At 45.6% G+C, this 24,815-nt stretch overlaps 3 protein-coding genes across 6 annotated transcripts in view; 2 read left to right on the top strand and 1 right to left on the bottom strand.

Moving 5' to 3' along the window:
* The window catches only part of CLTC (clathrin heavy chain), a 77,627-nt gene extending 66,091 nt beyond the window's left edge, over positions 1-11,536 (top strand). Inside the window, exons 26-32 of the mRNA XM_035140282.3 lie at positions 618-767; positions 1,035-1,166; positions 1,367-1,477; positions 1,680-1,850; positions 2,795-3,016; positions 8,587-8,662; positions 9,874-11,536. Of these exons, the coding sequence (XP_034996173.1) occupies positions 618-767; positions 1,035-1,166; positions 1,367-1,477; positions 1,680-1,850; positions 2,795-3,016; positions 8,587-8,662; positions 9,874-9,998 (987 nt within the window). The 3' untranslated portion in view covers positions 9,999-11,536. The remainder of the gene's footprint in view (positions 1-617; positions 768-1,034; positions 1,167-1,366; positions 1,478-1,679; positions 1,851-2,794; positions 3,017-8,586; positions 8,663-9,873) is intronic.
* Positions 11,537-16,516: 4,980 nt separating this feature from the next.
* On the bottom strand, positions 16,517-18,724 carry PTRH2 (peptidyl-tRNA hydrolase 2). Of its 3 annotated transcripts, none has more exons than XM_035140120.3 (2): positions 18,290-18,724; positions 16,517-17,194 (listed from the first exon to the last, which is right to left on the bottom strand). In XM_035140120.3, exon 2 carries the CDS (start codon positions 17,185-17,187, stop codon positions 16,669-16,671), a length of 519 nt encoding a protein of 172 aa, XP_034996011.1. In that variant the 5' UTR covers positions 17,188-17,194; positions 18,290-18,724; the 3' UTR covers positions 16,517-16,668. The 3 variants fall into 3 exon arrangements, with proteins under 3 accessions (XP_034996011.1, XP_088513655.1, XP_034996012.1); XM_088657529.1 differs by having other exon boundaries at positions 18,045-18,361; XM_035140121.3 differs by having other exon boundaries at positions 17,379-18,351.
* Positions 18,725-18,857: 133 nt separating this feature from the next.
* The window catches only part of VMP1 (vacuole membrane protein 1), a 109,967-nt gene continuing 104,009 nt past the window's right edge, over positions 18,858-24,815 (top strand). The window contains exon 1 of one of the 2 annotated variants that reach the window (XM_035140115.3): positions 18,858-18,931. The gene's annotated coding sequence lies outside the window, so the exon portion shown is untranslated. Of the gene's footprint in view, positions 19,430-24,815 lie in introns of both variants that reach the window. The other variant, XM_035140116.3, reaches the window with a different exon arrangement.

Here is a 24,815-nt window from a genome sequence, read left to right as displayed (position 1 = left end):
GTCAAGAAGCAAAGGCTGCCCCCATTGTGGCTCAGAAAATGAAGTTCAGTAGCACCAGAGGCAACCGTGGCTCCAACAATGCGCACTTGTGGAAGGACAGCTCTCTCCCTGGGTCTGCCAGACAAACTGAATGGGCGGCAGACCTATGGATGGCTATTAGACATGATTATGGCTAAGTGGCTCTGGGCATTGGGAGGCGGGGTTTGCTTTCCTGTGAATTCCAATTGGTCAGGACCAACAGGCATGCTGCCATTGGAGCTTCCCAGAGGCATCTGATTGGTTATTGTTGAACACGGAGGCTGTGCTTGTGTAAGCTAGGAAGGCTCTCAGCCTGTTCTAGACTGGTTCTGATACTCAAAGCCAGTGGTTCACCCTCCATGGACCTCTTGAAAATGGTTCAGGGTCTTGGTGGACCCACTTAAAGATTTTTCTGCCTTTTGTAGCAATTGTAATGCACTGCTCTAGATGCTGTGTGATTTCTATATTGTATTACAATTTGAATTCCAGACAATTCAAGGCTGCGAGTGTTCTTCACAGACACGCTGTGGGTGACCTGAGAGACTCCTGCAGACCATAGTTTGCGAGCACCTATTCTAAACCATTTTCATTTCTTGAAGGTGTTGAGGGCAGCTGAACAAGCCCACCTTTGGGCCGAGTTAGTCTTCCTGTACGACAAGTACGAAGAATACGATAACGCCATCATTACCATGATGAACCACCCGACAGATGCTTGGAAGGAAGGGCAATTCAAAGACATCATCACTAAGGTAACTGTCCTGTTTCTCAGTGAATTCCCCTTGGTAGGTTTTATATCTGTGTGGGTATTTTGATTTGGCTGTTGGAACAGGAAGCACCTGCCTGATCCTGTGCCACTGATATGGTGGATGAGCAAGTGGCTTTCTGGTGGGAACTGTGCCAAAGCGAGGGAGGGGCTGTGCCGGGGACAGCCAGAATTGCGCCTTTGTGACCTTAAGCTCTCCCTGCCACCCTTGCAAATGTTTGGGAGCCAGTTAATCCGTCTTTGCTTCCCTCAGGTGGCCAACGTGGAGCTGTATTACAAAGCGATCCAATTTTACTTGGAGTTCAAACCTCTCCTGCTCAACGACTTGCTGATGGTGCTGTCTCCCCGACTGGACCACACACGTGCGGTCAACTTCTTCAGCAAGGTAGGATCATCCCTCTCTGGAGGAAACTTCCCTCTGCACCCCCTCCTTAATTTGGAACCGGCCTTGACACAGATCAAAGCACAGCCACATGTATTGGCCAAGATGCCCCCCCCCACAACTTTAAGGCAGTTTTTAAAATGATTACATAGCCCCTGGCTGCTTGTATGGGTCGTGCAGTAATCTCCTATCCCTGTTCACAGGTTAAACAGCTTCCACTGGTGAAGCCCTACTTGCGCTCCGTTCAGAACCACAATAACAAATCGGTGAACGAATCTCTGAACAACCTCTTCATTATAGAAGAAGACTACCAGGTAGGAATAGTTTCAGGGTGTCACATGTTCTCAGGATGCCAAAACTCGTCTTCAATTCTGCCTTTGTTCATCAGAAACTTCCATACTATCTTTGCTTAGAAACTACATCCTCTGTTTCTCTGGGATATTATTATATTTATACCTTTACCCTGCCTTCGCTGGCCCGAAAGTGCCATTTTAAAACCACCTCTCCCCCATCCAGGCTCTCAGGACCTCAATAGATGCCTATGACAACTTTGACAACATCTCCCTCGCTCAGCGCCTGGAGAAGCACGAGCTGATTGAGTTCAGGAGAATCGCTGCATATCTCTTCAAAGGCAACAACCGCTGGAAGCAGAGTGTGGAGCTCTGCAAGAAAGACAGGCTATATAAGGTAACAGGGCTGGTGGGGTGAGCGCTGCCTGTCTGTATTGGGAGGGTGGCCAGCATGGTACCCAGGAGGCAGCGATGAGGGCAAAGCAGCTTTGCTTGCAGAAGAATTTCGGAGGCCCTTCGATCTGGGCTCGCAGCCCTCCATGCCATGGTGCTTGTCGTCCTCTTCTTGCCTTTAAGATTGTATGGTGATTCACGTAATTGGATCTACTCACCCAGCCTTTGGAAAACAAGTGTTCTTAACGAAGCAGAATACACATCCATGTGAAATACGTCTATTCGAGCGCTTTGTACACTAACCTTCAACAATAAGGCTCCAGAGCAGCTTCACGTCACTAAACATCTAAATCGGACACAACAGAATAAAGTTATGATAGGTTCCACAACTGCAATGCACAAAGAAAGGGGGCATCATCAAACAACTCATCAGTCCCACATTCATGTAAAAGTAGCTCAAGTTTGGAATACATAAAAACGGCATGTAACATGAAACAAACTTAGGCTTCAGAACCTCTCTGGGAAATCACAGCATTCTACTTTGGGGGGGGGGAGCACTTCCTGTCCTTAACATTTAAAAAGGCATTTTTCATAAACGTAAGTATATTTAAAGAGCCCAAGTAAAATAAAAGTGTGAAGAACATTCTGAAGATCCCTAGTAACATCATTCCTTTTGAAAATGTTGCCCTAGTAGCAGCTACTGCAGATGGAAAACACACAGTGGAGAGGCCAGCCTTTCCCCCACTCTGATATTTTGGATTACAGCTCCCATCAGATGTAGCCAACGCAGCTGATGGGATTTGTAGTCCCAAACATGAAGTTGGGGTAACAGCTAGGCCACTCTTGAGCAGTAGGGTGGTTACACATCTTTGCTTGACACATTCTTCTCTTTTCCTCTATTTTTTTGGCATATTTTCTGATTTTTTCCCCACTTGCTTCCCCTCCCAGGATGCCATGCAGTACGCTTCGGAGTCCAAAGACACTGAGCTGGCGGAAGAGTTGTTGCAGTGGTTCCTGCAGGAAGGCAAGAGGGAGTGTTTCGGGGCCTGCCTCTTCACCTGCTATGACCTCCTCCGGCCAGATGTTGTCCTGGAGACGGCCTGGAGGCACAATATCATGGATTTTGCTATGCCTTACTTCATCCAGGTCATGAAGGAGTATTTGAACAAGGTAAGGAGGGCCTCAGATCCCACCCACCCCAATAAATCAGAGGCCTCCCTGCTGGTTGCTTGCCGTGCTGTTTCCCCATGAACACAATCAGTTGTGTGTTATGTGTGCAACTAACCCCTGCGTTGTCTCTGTCCTCGTTGGCACTCCTTGTTCTTCTTGAGACTTTTACCCCGATCAGTAAGACATGACACAGGAGGAAAAGGGAATGGGAGGGAGGAGGGGAAAGCAAGTTCGAGCGAAAGTTTTTTAAGTCACCCTTTTCATAACATAGTTAAATAGGTTCTGGCTGTCTTGATAAAGAGCAGTCCCTCCCAGGAAGCAGCCCCAGATCAGGTCCAGGACCAGAGCAGGTGACACCGTGTAATCAGCTACAACTTCTACCATTGCTGAGCTTGGAGGTCTGGAATTGGAGCCCGCTGATCAGTCTAGCATTGGTCTCGCAAGACCAATTCCTGCAGGTTGGAAGCCACTTTTTGGGTAATCGAGTGGTTCATCTGTAAGACTTAAATCCACGAAGGAGTGAACGCTGTGTTTCCTGCCTATCCTGGCATTCGCAATTACTGTGATGTAACCCAGATCGTTGCAATTCCTCCTTACATGAGCTGACATCTCGGTGCAGAAGTATGTGCCAAGCCAGAAATAGTTTCTATCATCCATTGTGAACCTTCTTCAGGGGTGGTTGGAAACTTTTCCCACTAAGGAACAATCTGTCCAGCAACGAGTGCTGCAGTCCCCGCTAGCTGATCTGCTCTTTGCCAGATTGACAATCTCCTCTGTCGATCAAGCTATGAAAATGGGTTTCTTGGTCTCCTCGACTGAGCCCAAGTGATGCTTTCAAAGAGGTATCTCTTAAGCAGCTGGCTTTCCACTTGCTTGTTGCAGTACCAGCTTAAAACTTGAGTGTTTCAGGGGTTCCAAAACGTTTTGGGCAATCTCAGCAATGCTCAGCAATCCTTTCGCTGAAAGAATGGGGCCTCGATGACCCCAGCCAGCTCATGCTCCCAGCCATTGCCCTTCCTAGTTCTAGGCAGTCTGAATTCTCTCTCCATCCCCCAACCCCCAAGCAGCACTCCTGTGTTTGTGGAAAGGTGCGTTTGAGTGATCACTCTGCACAAAAGATTTATCCAGAAGCTTGTGGTGCTCACCCCAAATAGCTCTCGATAAAAACAGTGAAAGTTGCCTTGTAGCCATATAATCGTTTAAACAGGAGTATTTTATTTTAGTTTTTGAATTTATATCCCACACTTTCCTCCAAAGGAGTCCAGGGTGGCAAATTTATCAATACTAAAACAATAAACCTCTTTTAAAAACGGTTTAGAATAACCTTCCAAAAACAGTTAACACTCCTAAAAGCATACTCCTCCTGCTCCTGAAAGTGTGAGAAAACTGGGTAACCAAGGCTGAGATTAGGTGGTTCTGTGTGTGCTAGGATGTGAACTGTTTAGACTGGACACCAACCCTACCCCACAAGGCTCTGTTCCTTTCAGAAACACAGGCTCACAGGTCAAAAAAAGGACTTGAACCCAGCATGCATGAGTTAAGGAAGAAATAATTTTGGCGGTGGCAGCAGTAGCCTTGTTCTTTTAACCTGGGGGCAGCGATGTCAGCATAGCAACATTCCTAGTCCAGAAGGCCTGTGTATAACCTGGCCTGATCTTGGAATCGGAAGCCCGACTTAGCTTTCAGCAGCAGATAACTTCCAATATGCTTCTTTTTTTTAAGGTTTTAACTCCCTACCCCACCCCTTTGCTCTTTGCTGATTCTACCTTTAAAAGAAAAAGAAATGTTCAATGATGGAGTGAGTTTTTTTTCCTCTAAGCTGCACCTTCTGAATTCCTTTGCAGGTTGATACAATAAAGGAAAAGGTGAAAGTTGATTCTTTTCCATCTTTAAGTCTGAAGGCCTAAGTCTAAGGATATATATATCTGCATGAGTTTTCCCCCCTCTTCCCCTCCTTCCTACCTTTACTACACTGCTGCTACTGCTTTCTGCCCGCCAGCCCCTTGAACAGAAATCTCACTAAAGCCTCTGCAAATTAAAACCATAGCCATTAGCTGTAGGACCAACCAGTAGACACTAATTGGCTAATAGACTCTCCCAGGAAGGTTGGATGCAATCAGTTGGATCACAGTTTGAAGAGAGGCCACAAGTCCCTGGGAACCTGGTCCCCAAGAAATATTTCAAAATAAATTGCCCTGCAGGTGGCTGCAAACCATTTTAATGGTGCCATCCTCTCAACCCCCCCCCTTCCCGAGAGTATTAGGGTGGCAATCTGGGTTCCTCTCCCTCATTTAAATGCAATATCTTTTTTGCCTGCTTGGAAAGGACTGTGATCCAACATCTGATCCTCGAGTCTTACTAATGTGTCTCGCTGAAAGTAGGCAAAACCAAAGAATGCTCCAGCTAGCTGCTTAAAGACTGGTTCTCTCCCCCCCCCCACTTCCAACTCAGCATCCAGTTTTCCCACTTTCAGCCAGCGCTCCTCCCAGCCCAAGGCTCGTTCCCTGAGCCCAAAGCCCTCATGGTTTAAACCCTTCTCACCTTTACAAAAAACCAAACAACAACAACCCTCCCAGACGTTCTCAGCATTTCCTTTAAACCAGAATCGATGCTCAAAGAACTTCCTTTCCCAGAAGTTAAACCCATTTGGCTGGTGGGTTCTAGGGGATGCTAAAAAGCCATCTTCCAAAAAGTCTGCAAATCAGATGCGATTTAAAGCTGCCTCTTCATCCTTTTTTGAGCACCCCTCTGCAGCAGCTTCTGAAACCTGTTGCAGATCTGTGTCTTCAAAACGCTCTCCCTAAAAGTCCTTCAGCAGCTAGCAAGTCGAGTCGGTTGAAAAAACAAAAAAAGTGTGGTGTGAAAAAAGGTTAATGAACTGCAGTGTTTTGCTTTCTTGAACTGAGCATGTTCAACAGTCATTGTGATGTTACATCTCACTTCCCCCTGAAGCTGCAAAGCGCATTGCTGTGGGTGATCGGGAGGGGTGGGGTGCTGCGTGCCGTGAACTTTTTTGGGGAGGTGGGGGTGGGAAAGGGAGCCTTGTCTGGCCGCCATCTTTCCAACCTCACTCCCCTGCTTCAGTTCTTTTGCCTTTTTTCCATGATCACACACATGGCACCAAAAATATATAGATAAATATATATATACATATATAACATTGACCGCATGTGATTTCTTTTTTTATTTTATTTTTTACTCTTTCTCCCCCCTCTGCAGCTTTATCGCAGTCTCCGTGGAAAAGCCTTTCTTAAAAAAATGCAGTTCTGTGCACTTAACGAAATCTATCGGCAGGGAGTGTCCAATAGTTTGATTTTTGTGTAAAGAAAAGCTTGTCTCCCCCCTTTTTTTTAACAAGCTTGCAGAGTATATTCTAAACACTTGTGTTTAGTAAGAGCCACCTGAGTAGAGTTTACAATTTATTTTTAATGAACAGGTTTTTTTGTGTTTTTTTAATGGTCTGGTCCAGAAACTCGCCTGGGCCCTGTGGAGAGTCTGCCTCTTCTGCTTAGCTTGCATATCTCTGTCTGGATCTTTGCTTCAGCAACCTCACACAATCCCAGCTTATTCTGGTTCTTCCTCATCATCGCAGGCTTCCCAGCAGGAGCAGTGTTGAATTTTGTAGGGGTAACACAATCTGCCCAGAGAGCAGGCTATGAAGCTTGAGAAAGGTTGACTGGATGCTCTCGTTTGCTCCCCCCCTTCTCCATATTTGTTTCCCCCACCCCCTGTGTGTTCTCCTAACCTCCCTTGTGTTTCGTCAGGAAGCCAACCAGGGGGGGGGGGACTGCATTCCTGACCCTATTACTCTAGAGGTGGATTCCAGCCCAGCGATAGTGGCTGTGCCCTGCCTTGAGGTAGCCATGCTTCTGAATACAGTGGTGCCTCGCTAGACGAATTTAATTCGTTCCACGGGTCTTTTCTTATAATGAAAAATTCGTCTAGCGAATCCCATAGGAATGCATTGAATTTTTTTTGCCCATAGGAACGTATTAATTGAATTTCAATGCATTCCTATGGGAAACCGCGATTCGCTAGACGAATTTTTCTTAAAGCGAATTCGTCTAGCGAGGCAACCTCCGCTCGAAAAAACCTTTCGTTAAGCGGAAATTTAGTTAAGCAGGGCATTCATCTAGCGAGGCACCACTGTAGCACTTTCTGGGAACTGCAGGAAGGGAGAGGGCTCTTGTGCTTGAATCCTGCTTGCGGGTTTCCCACTGGCACCTGGTCAGCCGCAATGAGAACAAGATGCTGGACTAGGTGGGCCATTGGCTTGACCCAGTGGGGCTTTTCTTAAGTTCTTGGCAGTCCTGCTAAATGGTAAGGAGAGGGCTGCAGCTCAGTAGCAAATCGCTTGCTTGGCATGTAGAATCTGTTCCTGGCATTCCCCGTTAAAAGGGGAGACCAAAAAGGATCAGGTAGCAACAGGTGAGAATAAGATCTCTCCGGCTAAGGCCTTCAAAAGCATCTGCCAGTCAGAGGAGGCAATATGCGCTGAAATGGACATTCGGTTTGACATCTTCCCCAGGTCCAAGAGTAACTTCCAGATCATAGAAGTTAGTCTTGTAATTTGTGGCATTGGAGTTAGGATCCACCCATTATAATCCTTCTGCAATCCACCTACAACACACCCATTTGTGGGAGGTTCTGCTGTGATCCTTTAGATGCTGAACAAAAAATGTCTCCATCCCGGGCACCTCATTCAGGTTGGGGTGAGGTGGGAGGGCACTGAGCCTTCCTCCAACCTGGCACAGTTCCACTGCTCTGCTGTGTCTCCCCACACACTTCTGAAGAGTATAAAGGATGTTTTCTCCTGTATATGACCAGCCTCTGCCAACCTGAGTGCCCACCAGGTGTTTTGAACTCCAACTCACATCCTGCTGGCCGGGGCTGGAAGGAGTTGTAGTCCCTTAGAACCTGAGGAGCACCAGGTTGTCAAAGGCAGCCATAGGCTATGGAGAAGCAAGAAGCTTGGATGGCAGATGGACGTCCTCCAGTCTTGCTTTCTAACAAATGGTTGCAACCCTGTTGTTTTTAAAGCCTGTGCTCCTCAGGTCATCCAAACCTGCGTCACAGCAGTAGAGTCCAGGTGGGGCCTACAGAGGCTCAACAGACAGGTATCGCAGGTTACGTTGCAAGCTGGGGATGTGGCAAATCGGTTGGATGGCAGTGTGACAAATTGCCTAGAAACCTATTCTTGGATGTGGTCATTTGATTCCCCCGAGTGCGGCCTCTAGACTAGAGACAATGAGCCTGACAGGTCTAGGCTAGGCTTGGGGAATGAAAAACTGGAAAAAACCACTTGGCGGTAGGTGTCAGACTTTCCCATCTGTTCTGAAGGTTTATCGGCAGAACCTCCTTGATGTCTTTTCTCCAAACGGCTATCCAATGTAACAGTCCCAACGTTAACTCCACTCCCCGAAACCTCATTTTGGGAGTGACCTCGTTTCTTTGACTGCGTTCCACGCCCCTTGAAGGCTTTTCCACTTCTCTGCCAGAAAACAAAACGGGAGTTGAGATTCTGCGGCTCAGCCTTGCCTGATTTCTTTGGGGTTATTCTGTCTTCCTAGGTGGACAAACTGGATGCTTCAGAGTCTCTGAGGAAAGAGGAAGAGCAGGCAACAGAAACGCAGCCCATTGTTTATGGTAACAACCTGTGGCTTGATGTGCAGTTGGGGGGAATGAAACGGGCACGCTTTGCAGCAGATAGTTCTAAAACGGGACTTAATGAAGTTCGGCAGCCAGAGGCCATATTCTTTTGGCCCCTGGGCCTGAGGTTCCCTGCCCTGGTACAGTGTGTTTCCGGAAGAGACCTAGAGCTGCCATGTTGAGTTTGTTCTAATCAAATAAACTTATTTGTAGGGTACTGAGCAGATTTAAATTAAAAACTTTGCTATTAATGAAGCAGTCTTACAAGATTTCAGGAAAGAGGGGTAATTTTCAGGAGAGGCATCCCCACTCTGAAAGTGCTAGGGCTGGGCGATAATTGGTTTCCAACATTGTGATACATCAGCAGCTAAATGCCGGTACAGTGGTACCTCGGTTTTTAAATGTAATCCGTTCCAGAAGACTGTTCGACTTCTGAAACGTTCGAAAACGGTCTGCCAATTCAGTAGAGAATATTGTGAAAAACAACAGGTACATACAGTGGAAGCTGTTCCAACTTCCGAGGTGTGTTTGAAAATTGAAGCATTTACTTCTGGGTTTCCGGCGTTCAGAAACCGAAACGTTCAGCAACGGAGACACCGAAAGCCGAGGTTCCACTGTATATGCTGATAATTCACGATGGCTGGAATTGATCTCAGCTTCTTCTTGAGCAAGTCCCAATGCCTCTCAGGCTCACATGGGAGCTGAGCTTCATGGGGGCTTCACTGAACTGCTCACCTGGGGGGTGAAAGAGGCCTTCTGCCCCCAAGTGGGGGCAGTTTCCTTGAAGGGCTGCCTTGCCCCAAATGTGCCCACTCAGCCCTTTCACAAGCACCACTTTGAGTGCTTTCCACACTTGTGAGAGAAACCCCCTTTCAGCCTGGTAGCATCTATGTTGTGGAACTCCTTGCCCGTCTACATTAGGCAAGGCGCCCTCACTAGGCATAATACACTATACTGCATATAAGCCTTTTATTTCAGCAAGCCTACACAGATATATAACTTAGAAGCCAGGAATGCTGCTTCTTCAGAACAGTGCTTGCTTGCTTTTTGTAAACTGTTTTGAGTTGGTAGTTCTTATTAAACAAATGAAATAAAAATTAATTGTAGGGGTTCTCAAGCTGTCCCCTTTTATGAACATGGATTGAATTGAGCACTGTCTCTCTCACTAACCGTTCTTTCTCTTCCTGCCTGCTTCCTTTCCCCCCTAGGTCAGCCCCAGCTGATGTTGACGGCTGGGCCCAGCGTCGCAGTCCCCCCACAAGCACCTTTTGGCTACGGCTACACTGCCCCTCCCTATGGGCAGCCTCAGCCCGGTTTTGGATACACCATGTAAGAAAAGCAAGTCTGTTTGGAGCTAGCATCGATTTGCTGTTGAAACTCCACCGTCCCACTTCAGCTCGACAGGGAAAAAGCTTTGTGCCCCTTATAACCTTTACTTTATGAAGGACTTATTTTTGTTTCTCTCCCCATCCCCAGCGCAAACCTTTTCAATCCCACTTAAACATAATCCTTCTTTTTTCCACATTCCATGTCACTTAGAAAGGACTCTTGTTTTTTTCCACTTTCCAAATGGGAATATTTGAGTGGGCTTTCCCCCCCGTCTTTGGTCCCCCCCCCCTCAAGACTTGCTTCTTGACATTAAACCCCAGTCTCTTTGTGACTCTTCCAATTTGCACTCTGTAAACGTTTAAACTCTTACTATCGAATCTAAAGTTCAATGTATGTGAGCAGCTTTACAAATATGTACCGTCTTATCTAAGAAAAAAAATGCATTTAAAAGTCTCGTCGTATATTCTGAAGAAGGGGGGTGGCAGCAGAAAAGCTTAAACCAAGAGGATTTGTATTTGGGAGTTGGAACACTAAACCAGCATCTCCTACCCCGCTTGGATTGCTTAGCTCTTTAAAAATAAAAGACATGCGTACAGACAACCTTTCCTGAATTTAAAAAACAGCGGCAAACCTAGTAGAGTCCCCCCCCTTTAACCTATGCAGGTTTCCAGTTTAGTCTTAAAAATGCTAGTGTGTTCACTCCATACGTAAACGGATGATGACCCTTCTGTCGTGCTACTGTATACCCTGTGCTTTTCTTGTGGGGACCATTTTTTATTTTCCATTGAGGAACAAGGAGGGAGCACCATGAATCCAAGTGTGTGTGTACTTGACCTAGCCCTGCCCTGCGGTTCGTGTATGTTGGATATTGTGGTGTTCAAGATCAATATTTTTTCCCCTGAGTGTACAGAAGAGAGAGAAGGGGGGAAAATAGAGAGAGAGAGAATTCAAACAGAAGTGCAGGAGGGGGGGGGAGAAAACCAATTGCTGTTCACATTTTTTGTTTGTGCAATTTAAAAATGACTCAAATTGGAAAAATAATAAATTACTGGACTGTGGACATGCTCTATGGTAGTTTTTCAGTATGCATCTCTCTTCAAGCTCCTTTTTACGATGTATGTGCTCGGCTGAAAAGCAAAACACGGAAAGGTTGGTGCTTTTTAAGGTCAGAGGGGAGAGGGGACCAGCAACTTAGCAAAAATACCAAATTGTTACTATGGAGACCAGACTATATTGGCAGGTGACTTTGCACTGAAGAGATTATGTGTGTGAGAGAGACAGAGATGTGTGTGAGGCAGATGCTTGGGGACTATATACTGGAATAAGGGGAGAGATGATAGCACTTTTCAACAGGTGGCTGCAGCTGGGCCAATGACAGCGTCTTTTAACCAGGTGATGAAAACCTCTTTAGGGTTGTAGTTTTTGAGTGTTTCCAGTTAAATCTGACAAAAAATTAAAAAAATAAAAAGATCATGTTATAGGTATGTTAAGTTGCCTTAATATATTTAGCTTCAAAATAAAATTGACTTCAATGTTCAAACACTCTTTGAATTACTGTCATGTTTGCATGTACAAAATGATGAACCCAGCCGCTGGAGGAAGACCAAACTTGCTTGGCAAGCCTGGCGTGGAAGAGTCCCATTTGTACCTGCCCATGGTGGGGTGGTGCATTGTGACCAAACCACCTAGCAACTCGCTGGGCTGTCCTGGATTGGGTCTTCTCCAGGTCCTGGAGCCTGGGGCAGACTTTTAGGAAGAGTGGGTGCAACGAGAATCAAAGCAACACATATCTGGTTTACTGCAATATAGGTAGCGATCTGGCTTTTGCCATTTTAAAGGCGACAGGAGTAAACTAAGCCTGATATAGCCACTTGCAAAATGCCTGCAGGGTTCTCAGTGCAACGGCTACGAGAACAGACTACGAAAAACAAGCTGCCTGCATCACATATTTTCCCTGCAACAAATCCATTTTGGTGGTCTTAAACCAGTATCAGTCCACCCAAACGCCTCCTGTCTGTAACCAGAGCTGCAAGCCTGCCTTTTTGTTGTAAGGGCCACTTGAATGTGCCTTGATTAATCTTAAAAAACACCACCTTGCCATAGGTATGTTTTCAGCTAAGTTCTCAGAGCAAACCTATTGAAGTTAACAGGCATGGCTAACTTCCCTCCATTACAGTCGTACCTCAGGTTACGAACTGCGCAAACCTGGAACTATTTTCGCCGCGCGTGTGTGCGCAGAAGCAGCGTGTGCGGTTTGCGCATGCGCAAAGTGCAAAAATAGCGAAAATAGCGCTTTGCGCATGCGCAAAATGGCGGTTCGGGTTACGAACTGCGACCCGGAACGGATCGTGTTCGTAACCCGAGGTACCACTGTACTTTCAGTGGCTCTACTCAGCAGAACTTAAGGCAGATACAACTGGTCAGATCCAGGTCCTCACCCCTGCTCTACTCAAAAGTAGACATATCTTAAGATTATTTGCTGGCTGGCACCTGTTCTACACAACAACCATGTTGATGATGTCATGTTAATGCAGCTTCCCTCCAAGAAGTGGCTGAAGTAGACAATCCTTTGCACACACACACTGCAATTCTCAGGTTCTCCAGCAAGCAAAGATTAAGCCAGTCTCTGTGTTCTGTATGAATAGAACCATACATAATTTTTGGAAGCATGTTTTGCTGAGCGTCTCCTATATTAAATTGTACAAAGCAGCAACGTCCCTCCTTAAAAGAACTGCCCACCACCTTGAACTCCACCATAAACAATACAAATCCATCATATCCTTAATAGATTTTATGCTTAAAATAAGACACTTCTCCCATACTGTGCCATAAGAGTGGTGTCTGAGCTTCCCCCAGAGCCTCACTTGAAGCTTGAGTGTGCCTTGGCTGATTTAAGTATTAAGACTAGCAGTTTTTGGACTCTAGGTCCCATTAACCCAAACTAGAGTGACCAATGGTTAGAAAAAGTGGGAGTTGAGAATCCAACATCTGGTGAACCACAAGTTCTCCACCTCTGCTAGACCAGTGATGGTAGGAATCGACCATCTTTGTCTATCTTTGCTTTATTTAAGCAACCCACATAAAATATGCGTCAGATAGCACTAAAAACAGGCATAATAAAATTAAGAAAATATATTTGACATCTCAGAGGTTTTAAAAAGTTGCACATAATTATGCAACTTAAACTGTTCTGCAAATAAAGTATGCTGGGGGATTTTTAACAAGGAATGAAATTAAAATTCTGCAACACACAAAACTTGTTTTGGGCTGTTGGATGAAATGCCCACCAGAGGGCAGCACCTGCTCAGGTTTCTCCCATCATTTTATACGGGCATTGATCACAGGCTGCCAAGGTGCAATCACAACATGCCACTTACATGCTGTTGCATCAGTTGCGCTCTTGCATAGCTATTTCAAGGAGCAGCAGTTGCTAACCGAACAGCTTTGTTTTTGAAGTGGATCTGCTTATTCCCCCATGTGCACCTGAAAGGCTGCAACCTAGATGCATTTAAATGCAGGTACGTCTATATCACAGACCTGCAGCCTTTCCCTTAGAAACAAAGCAAGATTCTAGTCCTCATGGTTCCATATAAAAAGGCTTGAAATCGGAACCTGAGTCAGACCATTGGCCCTCTAACCATGGATGTACACAACAGAGCAGGGGTGGAGCAGGCCGTGTCCGCTCCCCATGCATAGACCACAATCCCAAGATTCCCAGCTTTTTCTTTTCTTAAAAAAGTAAGTTTATAGCATTTGTGGAACCTGAGATATGAGGCAAAATGTACAGAGTCCAGGCATAGGCAACCTGGCCCTCCAGATGTTTTGGGACTAAAATTCCCATCATCCTGGACCACTGGTCATGTTAGCTAGGGATCATGGGAGTTGTAGTCCCAAAACATCTGGAGGGCCGAGGTTGCCTATGTGTACAGACACTATTCTCATTTGGGAATGGAGAAGGGTTAGGGTTAGAAGCTAACCTCCCCATCCTTCCAGGGCTCTACTTTATATATATACACACACACATACAGGGGGAAAGTTCTGGGACTGCCCCCCCCCAAGACAGTATTGTCTAGTATGCTGACATGTATTGACTCTCCATGATTTCAAACTGATTGATGGTGAAACTGTCTACCCCCAAGCTGCTGCCATCCAATGGAAGTGGCAAGATGGAATAATTAAGAGTTTGGGTTTTGTGAGTACTTTTTAGATTAAAGGCTAACAAACTTATTTTGGCACAAATTTCATCATGGACTAAACCCAATTTTGTCAGATGCATGAAGTGAAATCTCGGTTAGAAGGTATTATAAAAGGGGGCAATCGTAAGGTGGGAGTTGAGTGGCAATGAAACACAAAAATTGCAGTGGACGTGGTAAGTGTACGTGAAATTGGTGCAGCATTCTTACAGCAGCACATTGCTGATCATGTACTCAGCACTGCTGAGATGGTATTTTTTTAAAAAAAGGAGAACTTTAATTGATTTCCAAAAATACAATGAGGCAGTCAGTTGCAAGAAACTATCATAGCAAAGTTATCATGGCATTTGTGGCTAATTAACTCATTAGGGTGTCCCTGGAGGTAACAAAGATACAGTTTTGGATTCATAGTCACAGTATTAGTGACTAGTATTTTCCCAAATAACAGCTGTACAGTACATTTAACTGCAAAAAAGGAGGGGGGGAGTTGTATTGCTACATCCAACCCATTGCCAGTTCAAAGGCTAACTCCACCCTGCATTTAGCTCTTTGCCTACATGGTTGAATAAATCCTCTTTCATGCCAAAAAGCAACTTGCCTTTCTGGCTTGAGCACAATAAGCTGGGCAAGTACAGTGACTTAATGTGCTTTATGTGTTAACTCTTAATGTTCCTCTTCTGGGCATAGACCAGCAGAGATGTGTCTGACAAGGCCTTTTCTAGAATGGCACCCCATATCTGAAACAGCCTTTCCCACTAATTCCAGCTGACACTATATTAGCCAGTGAAAACCCGCCTGTTTGTCCAGATGTCTGAATGTTCCTGCTTGATCTCTGTATTTTTTATATATATAAATTTTGGTTTTAGGTTAAGATGGTTTTTACTGTACTGCATACCAGATAGTTCTTTCTCTGACACCCAAGCTATCACTAAGCTGAAATCCCCTTGTAGGAAAGCATGTGGCCCCTCGAAGCCTCCCTGAGAGAAAATGTGGCCCTTAGGCTGGAAAAGCCCCCACCACCATTGCCTTAGGGCTGCCAGTTCCCAAATCATGCCACAAAGGGATCAGCCAGGCCTTGAAAACTTATTCTACTGTATTGTTTGGGTCTACTGCTCTAGCATAGTACACACCATGGATTTAAAGTACACAACTTCCTCCAAAGAATCTTGGGAACTGTAGCTTATCCCCCTCAGAGCTACAATTCCCAGCATCATTAACAGTCCCCAGGATTTGGAGGTAGGCCCAGTTGGGCATCAATGAGGTTTCTTCCATGAAAATATGCAAAGGTTTGCTCTGTTACTATATGAAGCGCCCACAGCTGTGGAGGAGGAAGTGTCCTTCATTTCTTCTAGGAGCAGATAAAGACAAGTGTTACCTCCTTGACTGTAGAAATGTGCCTCCGGTTTACTTCCAGGGAAGTTAGGGCCCTCCTAGCAGTCGGGGAACAACGGTCCTGGCCTATGTCTCTGGTTGCTCTCCAGGCTCTGTTGCTAAAGATCCACTCACACGTCACTTAACACAACATCGCTGCAAAAGCCCCCAAAGGTTAAGAACCTGCAGTTTTTCCTTGCCTGCATTTTACTAATTCAAAGGGCTGTTCTAATGGGTGAAAAAAGGCAAGTTAAAAAGATTGTCCGGCTACAAGCAGCAGTGGTGCTGCTACTGCTTCATTGCTGCCCTAGTCATTGAAATAGAAGACTGAGCTAAAAGATTTTTGTTGATATGCTGCTGCAAATATCAGGATGCCGCTGCTAGACAGCAACAATAAATGCAGTCCTTCAGGCCTCTCCATCTGGCCTTGGAACTCTCACCAGGCCACCCACCAAAAGTTTTTGCTTGACTGGAATACCCTTGAACTCTCTTCAGATCATACTTAGGCATATGTGAATGACAACTAAAGAACCCTGTAGGATGCTCACCTTCTACATTCCTCTCCTCAGATTTGAGTCTTTAAAACAATGATGGGCTGGCTACCTGTGGTTGACCAGAGGTTCCTACGCTACAACTCCCATCATCCCAAACCACTGGTTGTGCTGGCTGAGGCAGATGGGAGTCCGAGTCCAGCAACACCTAAGGAGTGACAAGTTCCTCATCCCAGGAAAAATGTCCATATTCCTAAGAACTGTCCCTTCAGACCGACCATTTTCAAAGAGGCAATTCTCTATTTAAAAAGAAAAAATCCACAAAGACTGCCCCAGAGAACCAGGTTTCACCCTGTACTTACTATACATGCCCTTAATTCCCCCCCCCCCCCGCCTATCAACAATTTCCTAGGAGAGTAAGTTCAAGGATCATGTTTAACCAGCTGACAATAAAAAAGTAGAGCATGGACAGGTAACCTGTTGCATTTTATGTATTCCAAATACTGAAAGGCAATGAAAAATAAACCATGATCCTGCTCAATCATCATTGTTTTTAAGGGGTTCTTTGCTTTAAATCTATACAGTTGATACCATTATCTCTGGGCTAGATGCTCCGTATTCAGTAAAGTTTTAAATGGCCAGAGACTTTGTCCACAACCTCCGCTGGTCCTGGTCCGATGCCGAGGACAGTCCGGGAACCTGGGGCTATCTGTGTACGGCCCGCATCTTGGATTAAACTCACTGTCAGGCCCAGCGTTTTGGCCTCGCCCAGGAGCTGAAGCAGTGTTTCCTCGTCGGGAGCTTTTAGGACCACCTTGGGCTGTCCACAATACTCCCACTGCTTCAGGAGTTCAGGGTTTCGGCGCTGGATTTGTTTGTAGGCTGAGACAGCCGCATGGGAGCACTGGGCTGCCACTTTGCCCTTCTGCATCTTCAGGTCATTCCGGACGATGATCACCATCTTGAATTCGCCACTTTCGCCCATGGTAGTGGCTTCATTGCCCAGTTCATTGGCAAGCTGGGTTATTCTGGCTTTGGATGGTCGCAAGAACCGGGCTCGAATGCTCCAGCCCAGGCATACCCCGCAGGCAACACCAGCAATTATACTGAAGAGACCAGGCTTGGAAAGGTAATCCATAGTATATCTAGCGATCAAAGACAAGAGGAATGTTAGGAGGATCTAAGGAGTGCTCAGGAAAATAGAAATTGCAGCCTTCACGACAACAAAGCCATGCAGAAGGTACAAAGTTCAAAGCTGGGCAACTGCCAGCTGCATCTGGGAAAGACTGAAAGCTTAGAGAGTGTCGGTGTAAACCAGCATTCACCTACCTGGTACCTTATAGATGACGCAGGCTCCCACTCTGGCCATGGGTCATGTGGGGTGCTGGGAGTTGTAATCCAAAGCATCTGGAGCACAGGATATTTTCAGGCGGGGGGGGGGGGGGGCGGGGAAGGATGGGTTTGTAGGCCAATGGTCCTCAACTCATAGGTCAACTCTTGTATACAGTTCTAGTTACAGGTAGGTAGCCGTGTTGGTCTGAGTCAGAGCAAGATAAAAAAATTCCTTCAGTAGCACCTTAAAGACCAACTAAGTTTTTATTTTGGTATGAGCTTTCACGAAAGCTCATACCAAAATAAAAACTTAGTTGGTCTCTAAGGTGCTACTGAAGGATTTTTTTAAATCTTGTATACAGTATTGAAATTGTGACAAGTGGTACTTAATTCTGTATTTTTATGGTGTTGTTACCTACCCTAGCGCCTTATAGGGGACAAAGGGGAGGAAGAAATCCAATGGGTTGTACCCACTACGAGGCTAAAGCCCACTGAAATGAATGGATTCAAGTTAGTCATTTCCATTCCTTTTCAATGGGTCTCTGTTTTCATTTGTTACTATGGTCTGCATTTTTATGTTGTAAACCGCCCTTTTGTCTTTGGGTGAAGGGCGATACAGAAAATTAATTAAAAATAGTAAAAAAATACTACTAATAAATATACCATCGGCCCCAGTCTTCATTTAAGGACCCCATCTTTCTCGGTCAGCATCAAAGTAAATTTGCATATGCAAATGAGGTTTCCTTTTTTTTTCTTTTAAGTCGGAGAGGCCTAACCGTCCGAGCTGACTTCTCTGGCCTCCCCACTACATTTGCATAAAGCTGCATATCTTCACCTGATTCACAGGCACGCTCCTTAGGACCCTCCCCACCCGTCCTCTCCCCCTACCCGCCGCCGTTTCTCCTCACCAGCCACTCGCCGCCACCTCGCGTTGCCGACCAGCCTCAGAGCAGGAGCCACGATGTGAGGCAGCAGTCGGCGTCACAAACACGACTAACCAATCGCAACACCGCGCGTGCCTTTCTCGAAACCTGCCCCGCCCCGTCTTCCCAACGGCTTATGGGCAACGTCAAACCACGACCGGCCAATCGCATCGCCCCTCCGAGGAGCCTTTGCGTGACGCCACACGCAAACCGACCAATCGGAAAGCGCGCTTGCTAACTGAAATAGATGTATATTTTCTCTCTCTTCCCAGCCCCCTCCCTCCTTTTTTATTTTTTAAACCTTTCCTTTTCCTTCTCTTTCCTGTAATAAAGCTGAGAAGAGAAAGATGAGATGCGGAAAAGGAGGGCACGTGGGGAGACGACACCGTCACCAACCACCGCCGCGCAGGAACTGACGTCACCGCGTCCGGAAGCGACGGGGGGACAGACCGGCTTTCCGGTCGGTGGGCGGGGCCGAGCGGAGAGCCCTCCCCCGACTTCCGGGTTGGCCCGAAGCCCAGAGGTAACATCAAGAGCGGCAGGGGGAGGAGGCGGAGACGGAGGAGGAGAGGAAGACGCCGGACGGAGCCGGGGCTGCCGCGCGCCTGTGTGAAGAGAGCGAGCGAAGTAAGTGGCGGGGGCCGGAGAGGGGGGCGGCCTCCGCTGCCTACGGGTCCCCCGGAGGGACACGGGGCAGGCAAGGCGAGCGCGGAGTCCCCCCCTCCATTCCTGCGCTTTTATTATCCTGTCAGGTGGTGGTCTTGGGGTGGGGAGGCTGCCCCTTTTAAACGGCTCTCCCTCCTTCAGTTTCAGAGCTGTGCCTAACCAAGTTCTCCTCAGAGTAGACCCATTGGAACCAACGGGGTCTCTCAGCCTGCCCTCTCCCATTGATTCAAATGGGTCTACCCTGAGAAAGGTCAGCGCTGGTTATAACCCAATGGACCTGAGTTAGTGATGGAATTGTAGAGCTGGAAGGGACCACCAGGGTCATCTAATCCAGCCCCCTGCAAGGCAGGAATCTTTCGCCCAATGCGAGGCTTGAACCCACGACCCTGAGATTAAGAGCCTCATGCTCAACCGACTGACCTAGTGGTGGCCTTTGATTTCAGCGGGTCTTCTCTGAAGGTAGGCGGGAGCTGGGCAGCTTCTGTTGTTTGTGGTGTGGGGGTGGGCTTCTCTTTCTTCATCTAGCTCTCTTCTTCAGTTTGAGGCAAGGACCCTGTTCTTGTAGCTCCAGTGTGGAGGGCAGTGGTTGTGTGAGAGAAAGAAATAAAGAGCCGGGTTCAAATTCTGCCTTGAAACCCAACTAGCTCTGTCTGTTCGTTCTGCTCAGAGTAGACACAGTGAAATGAATGGATGCATGTTAGGCATGTCCATTGATCTCAATGTGCTTGATCCAAGCATGGCTAAGATTGGATGGAGTCTTCTTAAAAAATAAAAATAAAGACCAGTTTTCTATTAACTTGTCTTGAAATCTCAGTAACTACTTAGGCTTGTATCTGACTTAAGTCTGCAATCTTATACACACTTGGCAGTAAGTCTCATTGAGGTCAGTGGAACTTCTTAGTAGACAGGCATAGATTTGTACTGCAAGTCATCTCCTTGAAAACAAATGGATTTGCCCTGAGTATGATTTGTAGTATTGTACAAACTTATGCCTGCTTACTCAGAAGTACAGTATGCCCCATAGAGTTGAGTGGGACTTACTCCCTGGTAGCCGAGTCTCTACTCCGTTACTGCATCAGTTTTTTTTTTAATTTTGTTTATTTCATATACATTTGATTATCTTCTCAATATCCATCGGCTCCTCATGGAAGCTCTCATTTATTTAATCTGTATTTTGCAGTATGCAAAAATATTTTAAAGAGGACGGGTCTTTGCCCCAAGGAGCTTACAGACTAAACATTGAGAGTGTTAGAGACACATTAACAGCAGGGATTGAAATATTGGCATATACTGAGACATAGTTTCTGTTTGGTATGAAGAATTGAGTGTGGAGCGGGAAGGATTTCAATTATTGATTATTTAACGGAAATGAGTGCTTTTGACTTGGAGTGTTAGTAGGGCAGCCAAACCCAGTTGCAGTTGTAATTTAACAGTTGGAAAGAGGAGCTTTTCGTTGGTGCAACTTGTGTCATAGAGGGTGTCATCAAGGAGAGAACAGCCTTTCCGATTATTAAAGATTTGAAAATTTGGACAACTGGTTTTCTTGTATGCTGAAAGTATGATTGCACTAATTTTCCCATCACACAGTGGGGAAAGCCATAAGGCCACGGGGTGCTAGTGGGGCAATCCCCCTTATGAAGCAGGCTCACTGCTTTCATTTATATCCCCAGGCCTCACCACTTTCTTTCTCTTTCTTTTTTTTTAAAGAAAAGCGTAAGCTTCTGGCATTTCTAGAACCTGAGATGCAAGGCAAAATATACAGACACCATGTTTAAGGGAGACTAGCCCGCTCCCTGGGTTTCGGTGTTTTACTCCCCCCAACCTTGAAAAATTCCTGCAGACACTCGTACATAGGCTGTGGGTCATGAGGCACAGGGAGAGAGCAGTTGGATAGCTGCTGTGTTGTTATTTTTAAGTAAGTATTTCTGCTGCCATGGCTTGTCATGCCACAATACTATAAGGATGAGAAAATGTGCACCTGCTAAAATTCCCTTTTTTGGTCACCTGAGATCTCTTGTGAAGTTGAAACATGATAATGCCAATCTCCTCTTAGGAGTCTTACAAAGGTGAATCATAGAATTGTAGAGTTGGAAGGGACCCCTAGGGTCATTTGGCTAAACCCCTGAAATGCAGGAATCCCTCTCACAGCCTTCCCTGGGTGGGCTCGAACCACCAACCTTCTGGTTAACAGCCAGATGGAATAGTGATGATGCTACTACCCTCTCCTTCCTTTATCTTCTTCTTTGTCCCCAGTTTACTGAACAAAATATTCAACTTGTTTCTGGGTGTGTCACACACATGCTCGCACGCACACATTCCCATTCCCACAACATTCCCACAGGAATGTTGATTTCCTCACTTCCCTGAGGTGGCAACAGCTTATTGCCCTGTTAAGAGCAGCCAGGCTAATGCCCATTCTACCCACTCACCTTAGATGACACAGAAAACATTCTGACTTGCTTGCAGGGAGGCTAGACAACATTGTTTCAAAGCAAGCATTACCCCCACACTTTCCCATCACTTTCCTTATTGCAAAAAGCCCCCTATTTTTGGGAAGCGGATTTGTTGCTCAAGACCTCCCGGTCAGCTTCAGTTGTGCAACCGGGACTTGCCTGTTGAACCCCAACCAAAAATAGCCACAGGCTAGAAGTGCCCTTCAGACTCAGTTTCTGGTAGTAATAAAAGAGATCAGCTTTCTTTCTGGCTTTCCCCTGATCACAGCCCTGGCTGACAGTGTTTGGGTAAGCGTCTCGCAAGCTAGAAGTGAAACTTTAGAAGAAGGAAATCGGTGGTTAGACTATTTTTTTTTATTGTTGTTTTCAAATTGAGGCTCGACTGCAGCCCTCTCTTTTTTTCAAAAGGTCAGTTTGAGGTAGAATCCCTCTTTAAGACCTTCACACCAGAACAGTCCCTCTCCTCGGTTCCGTTGCTCCCTCTGGTGTCTGAATCTAGCATTGTTCTCATCAAGCCTCTTGATTTAGCCTGCTTTCGAAGAAAGGAGTCCACAGGACTTAACACAATTAAGATCAGGCTGTAAGGCTGATTTATGGAAGATGTTTTTGATGGGTATTGTAGAGGCAGGAAGCTGGCACACTTTCACAGAAAACCGGCGAGGTTTTTGGCGTTGATGATTGAGCAACTTAGCATTCGTGTATAGGTTCAGTGAAGATGCCAGCTGGGCTCATCCTATATCAGCCATCCTGGTCCCTACCAGATGCTTTGGACTACAACTCCCATCAGCCCCATGCTTTGGACTACAACTCCCATCAGCCCCAGGCAGCACATGGAGTTTTGGTCCAAAACATCTTGAGGGCACCAGTATATTTTTAGGTATAATATATCAGTATATATATATATATATATATATATATATATATATATATATCAGTATATTTTTAGGTATAATATATCCACGGCAGAGGAACCAGAGACCAAATAGCAAACATGCGCTGGATTATGGAGAAAGCTAGAGAGTTCCAGAAAAACGTCTACTTCTGCTTCATTGACTATGCAAAAGCCTTTGACTGTGTCGACCACAGCAAACTTTGGCAAGTTCTTAAAGAAATGGGAGTGCCTGATCACCTCATCTGTCTCCTGAGAAATCTCTATATGGGACAAGAAGCTACAGTTAGAACTGGATATGGAACAACTGATTGGTTCAAAATTGGGAAAGGAGTACGACAAGGTTGTATATTGTCTCCCTGCTTATTTAACTTATATGCAGAATTCATCATGCGAAAGGCTGGACTAGATGAATCCCAAGCCGGAATTAAGATTGCCGGAAGAAATATCAACAACCTCAGATATGCAGATGACACAACCTTGATGGCAGAAAGCGAGGAGGAATTAAAGAACCTTTTAATGAGGGTGAAAGAGGAGAGCGCAAAATATGGTCTGAAGCTCAACATCAAAAAAACCAAGATCATGGCCACTGGTCCCATCACCTCCTGGCAAATAGAAGGGGAAGAAATGGAGGCAGTGAGAGATTTTACTTTCTTGGGCTCCTTGATCACTGCAGATGGTGACAGCAGTCACGAAATTAAAAGACGCCTGCTTCTTGGGAGAAAAGCAATGACAAACCTAGACAGCATCTTAAAAAGCAGAGACATCACCTTGCCGACAAAGGTCCGTATAGTTAAAGCTATGGTTTTCCCAGTAGTGATGTATGGAAGTGAGAGCTGGACCATAAAGAAGGCTGATCGCCGAAGAATTGATGCTTTTGAATTATGGTGCTGGAGGAGACTCTTGAGAGTCCCATGGACTGCAAGAAGATCAAACCTATCCATTCTTAAGGAAATCAGCCCTGAGTGCTCCCTGGAAGGACAGATCGTGAAGCTGAGGCTCCAATACTTTGGCCACCTCATGAGAAGAGAAGAATCCTTGGAAAAGACCCTGATGTTGGGAAAGATTGAGGGCACTAGGAGAAGGGGACGACAGAGGACAAGATGGTTGGACAGTGTTCTCGAAGCTACGAACATGAGTTTGACCAAACTGCGGGAGGCAGTGCAAGACAGGAGTGCCTGGCGTGCTATGGTCCATGGGGTCACGAAGAGTCGGAAACGACTAAACGACTAAACAACAACATCCACGTTTATCTCAGTACATTGTCTACACTTGGGAAACTGAGATGAATTCTCTGTTTTTGATTGTCAGGCTCCAACCCTGAAGTCACAGAAAATATAGCCAAGTTCCTCACTTTAGCCATCAAAACAGGGTCAAAATTATTAAAAGGAAGATCAGTTCAAAGTCAAAATTGCCTGTATTTTTAAACTGTTTCCGGCTGTTTATTTTATTTCACCAGATTTATATGCAGCTTAATTGTAATAAAATCTCAAAGCGGTTTACAAAATGAAGAAAACAATAAAATTATCAGTATAAAGCAGTTAAAACCTACATTATTTAAATTATTTTAAAAGTAATTAAAACAAACTGTAACCTGATTAAAACATATGCCAACATTCCATATGTCTGGAGAGGCTTGCCTGAACAAAAATGTTTTTGTAGACACCCGAAAAAGTACAGTGAAGTCTGCCTGTTTCAAGAGGCAAGGGATTCCAAGATCACTTTCTGTGTATGAGTTTTGTTGTCTTCTTATTTTAAAAGGTACAATTTGTGGGTGCATACCGTGTTTCCAAACCCCCTGCTGCAGTTGTCTCAATATCCCTATAGTGCCATTATTTCAGTCTTTGATCAGTTTGTAAAATCTAAAAAGCAGCCCTGAAAGCTAGTTAGTTTTCTTCTTCACAGTATGTGGATGAAGAACTGGAGCTGAGAGTGTTCTGCTAGTTACCTGGCAAAGGCAAGATTTGAATGCGGCAGACCTCTGCTTTTGTGGGTACGTGCTTCTGTCCACAAGATTGACCTCTTACTGCTTTGCACAGTATTCTTCTGTGTGTGTGTATAAGTGGAAAGACACTTTGGGAGTTTTGCCAGGAAGTGGCATTTAAAAATGTGAGAAATCGACTGTAAGCCACTGCTTACATTTGTGTATGCTGTGGATCTCTCTCGTTGATCTTGTTATCTTCGTTAATTGACAGGCTGGTTTTGCCTATCTGAAATACACTGCCGCCAGTGAGAGGATATAGTTGTAAAAAGCAATTGCTCAAAGTTGGTGCAAAGTCTCTTTCAAGACACAGTCCAAAAGGCTTAATATTGGATCTTTGTGCGGTTTTGCACAAAGGACAAGGTTCACTTTGAATCCTTTAAGACTCAAAGGTTTCAAAGATAACCTGGTTCTGTCTGTTCTTTCTCGATAACTAGACCTTTGGCTGAGTGAACATTCTGTGGCCTTTTAAATGTGTTTGTGGGTAGGGGGTTATTGTTGTTGTTGTTGTTATTATTATTA

This window comes from Zootoca vivipara, chromosome 14, assembly GCF_965207765.1.
Source record: "Zootoca vivipara chromosome 14, rZooViv2.hap1.1, whole genome shotgun sequence".
NCBI classification, from domain to species: domain Eukaryota; kingdom Metazoa; phylum Chordata; class Lepidosauria; order Squamata; family Lacertidae; genus Zootoca; species Zootoca vivipara.
The sequence above is the reverse complement of the archived record's forward strand: the minus strand, read 5'-3'. Positions and strand labels throughout refer to the sequence as shown.

Coding starts and splice junctions, on each gene's coding strand:
- PTRH2 (XM_035140120.3), bottom strand. CDS start 17,187: ATGGATTACCTTTCCAAGCCTGGTCTCTTCAGTATAATTGCTGGTGTT.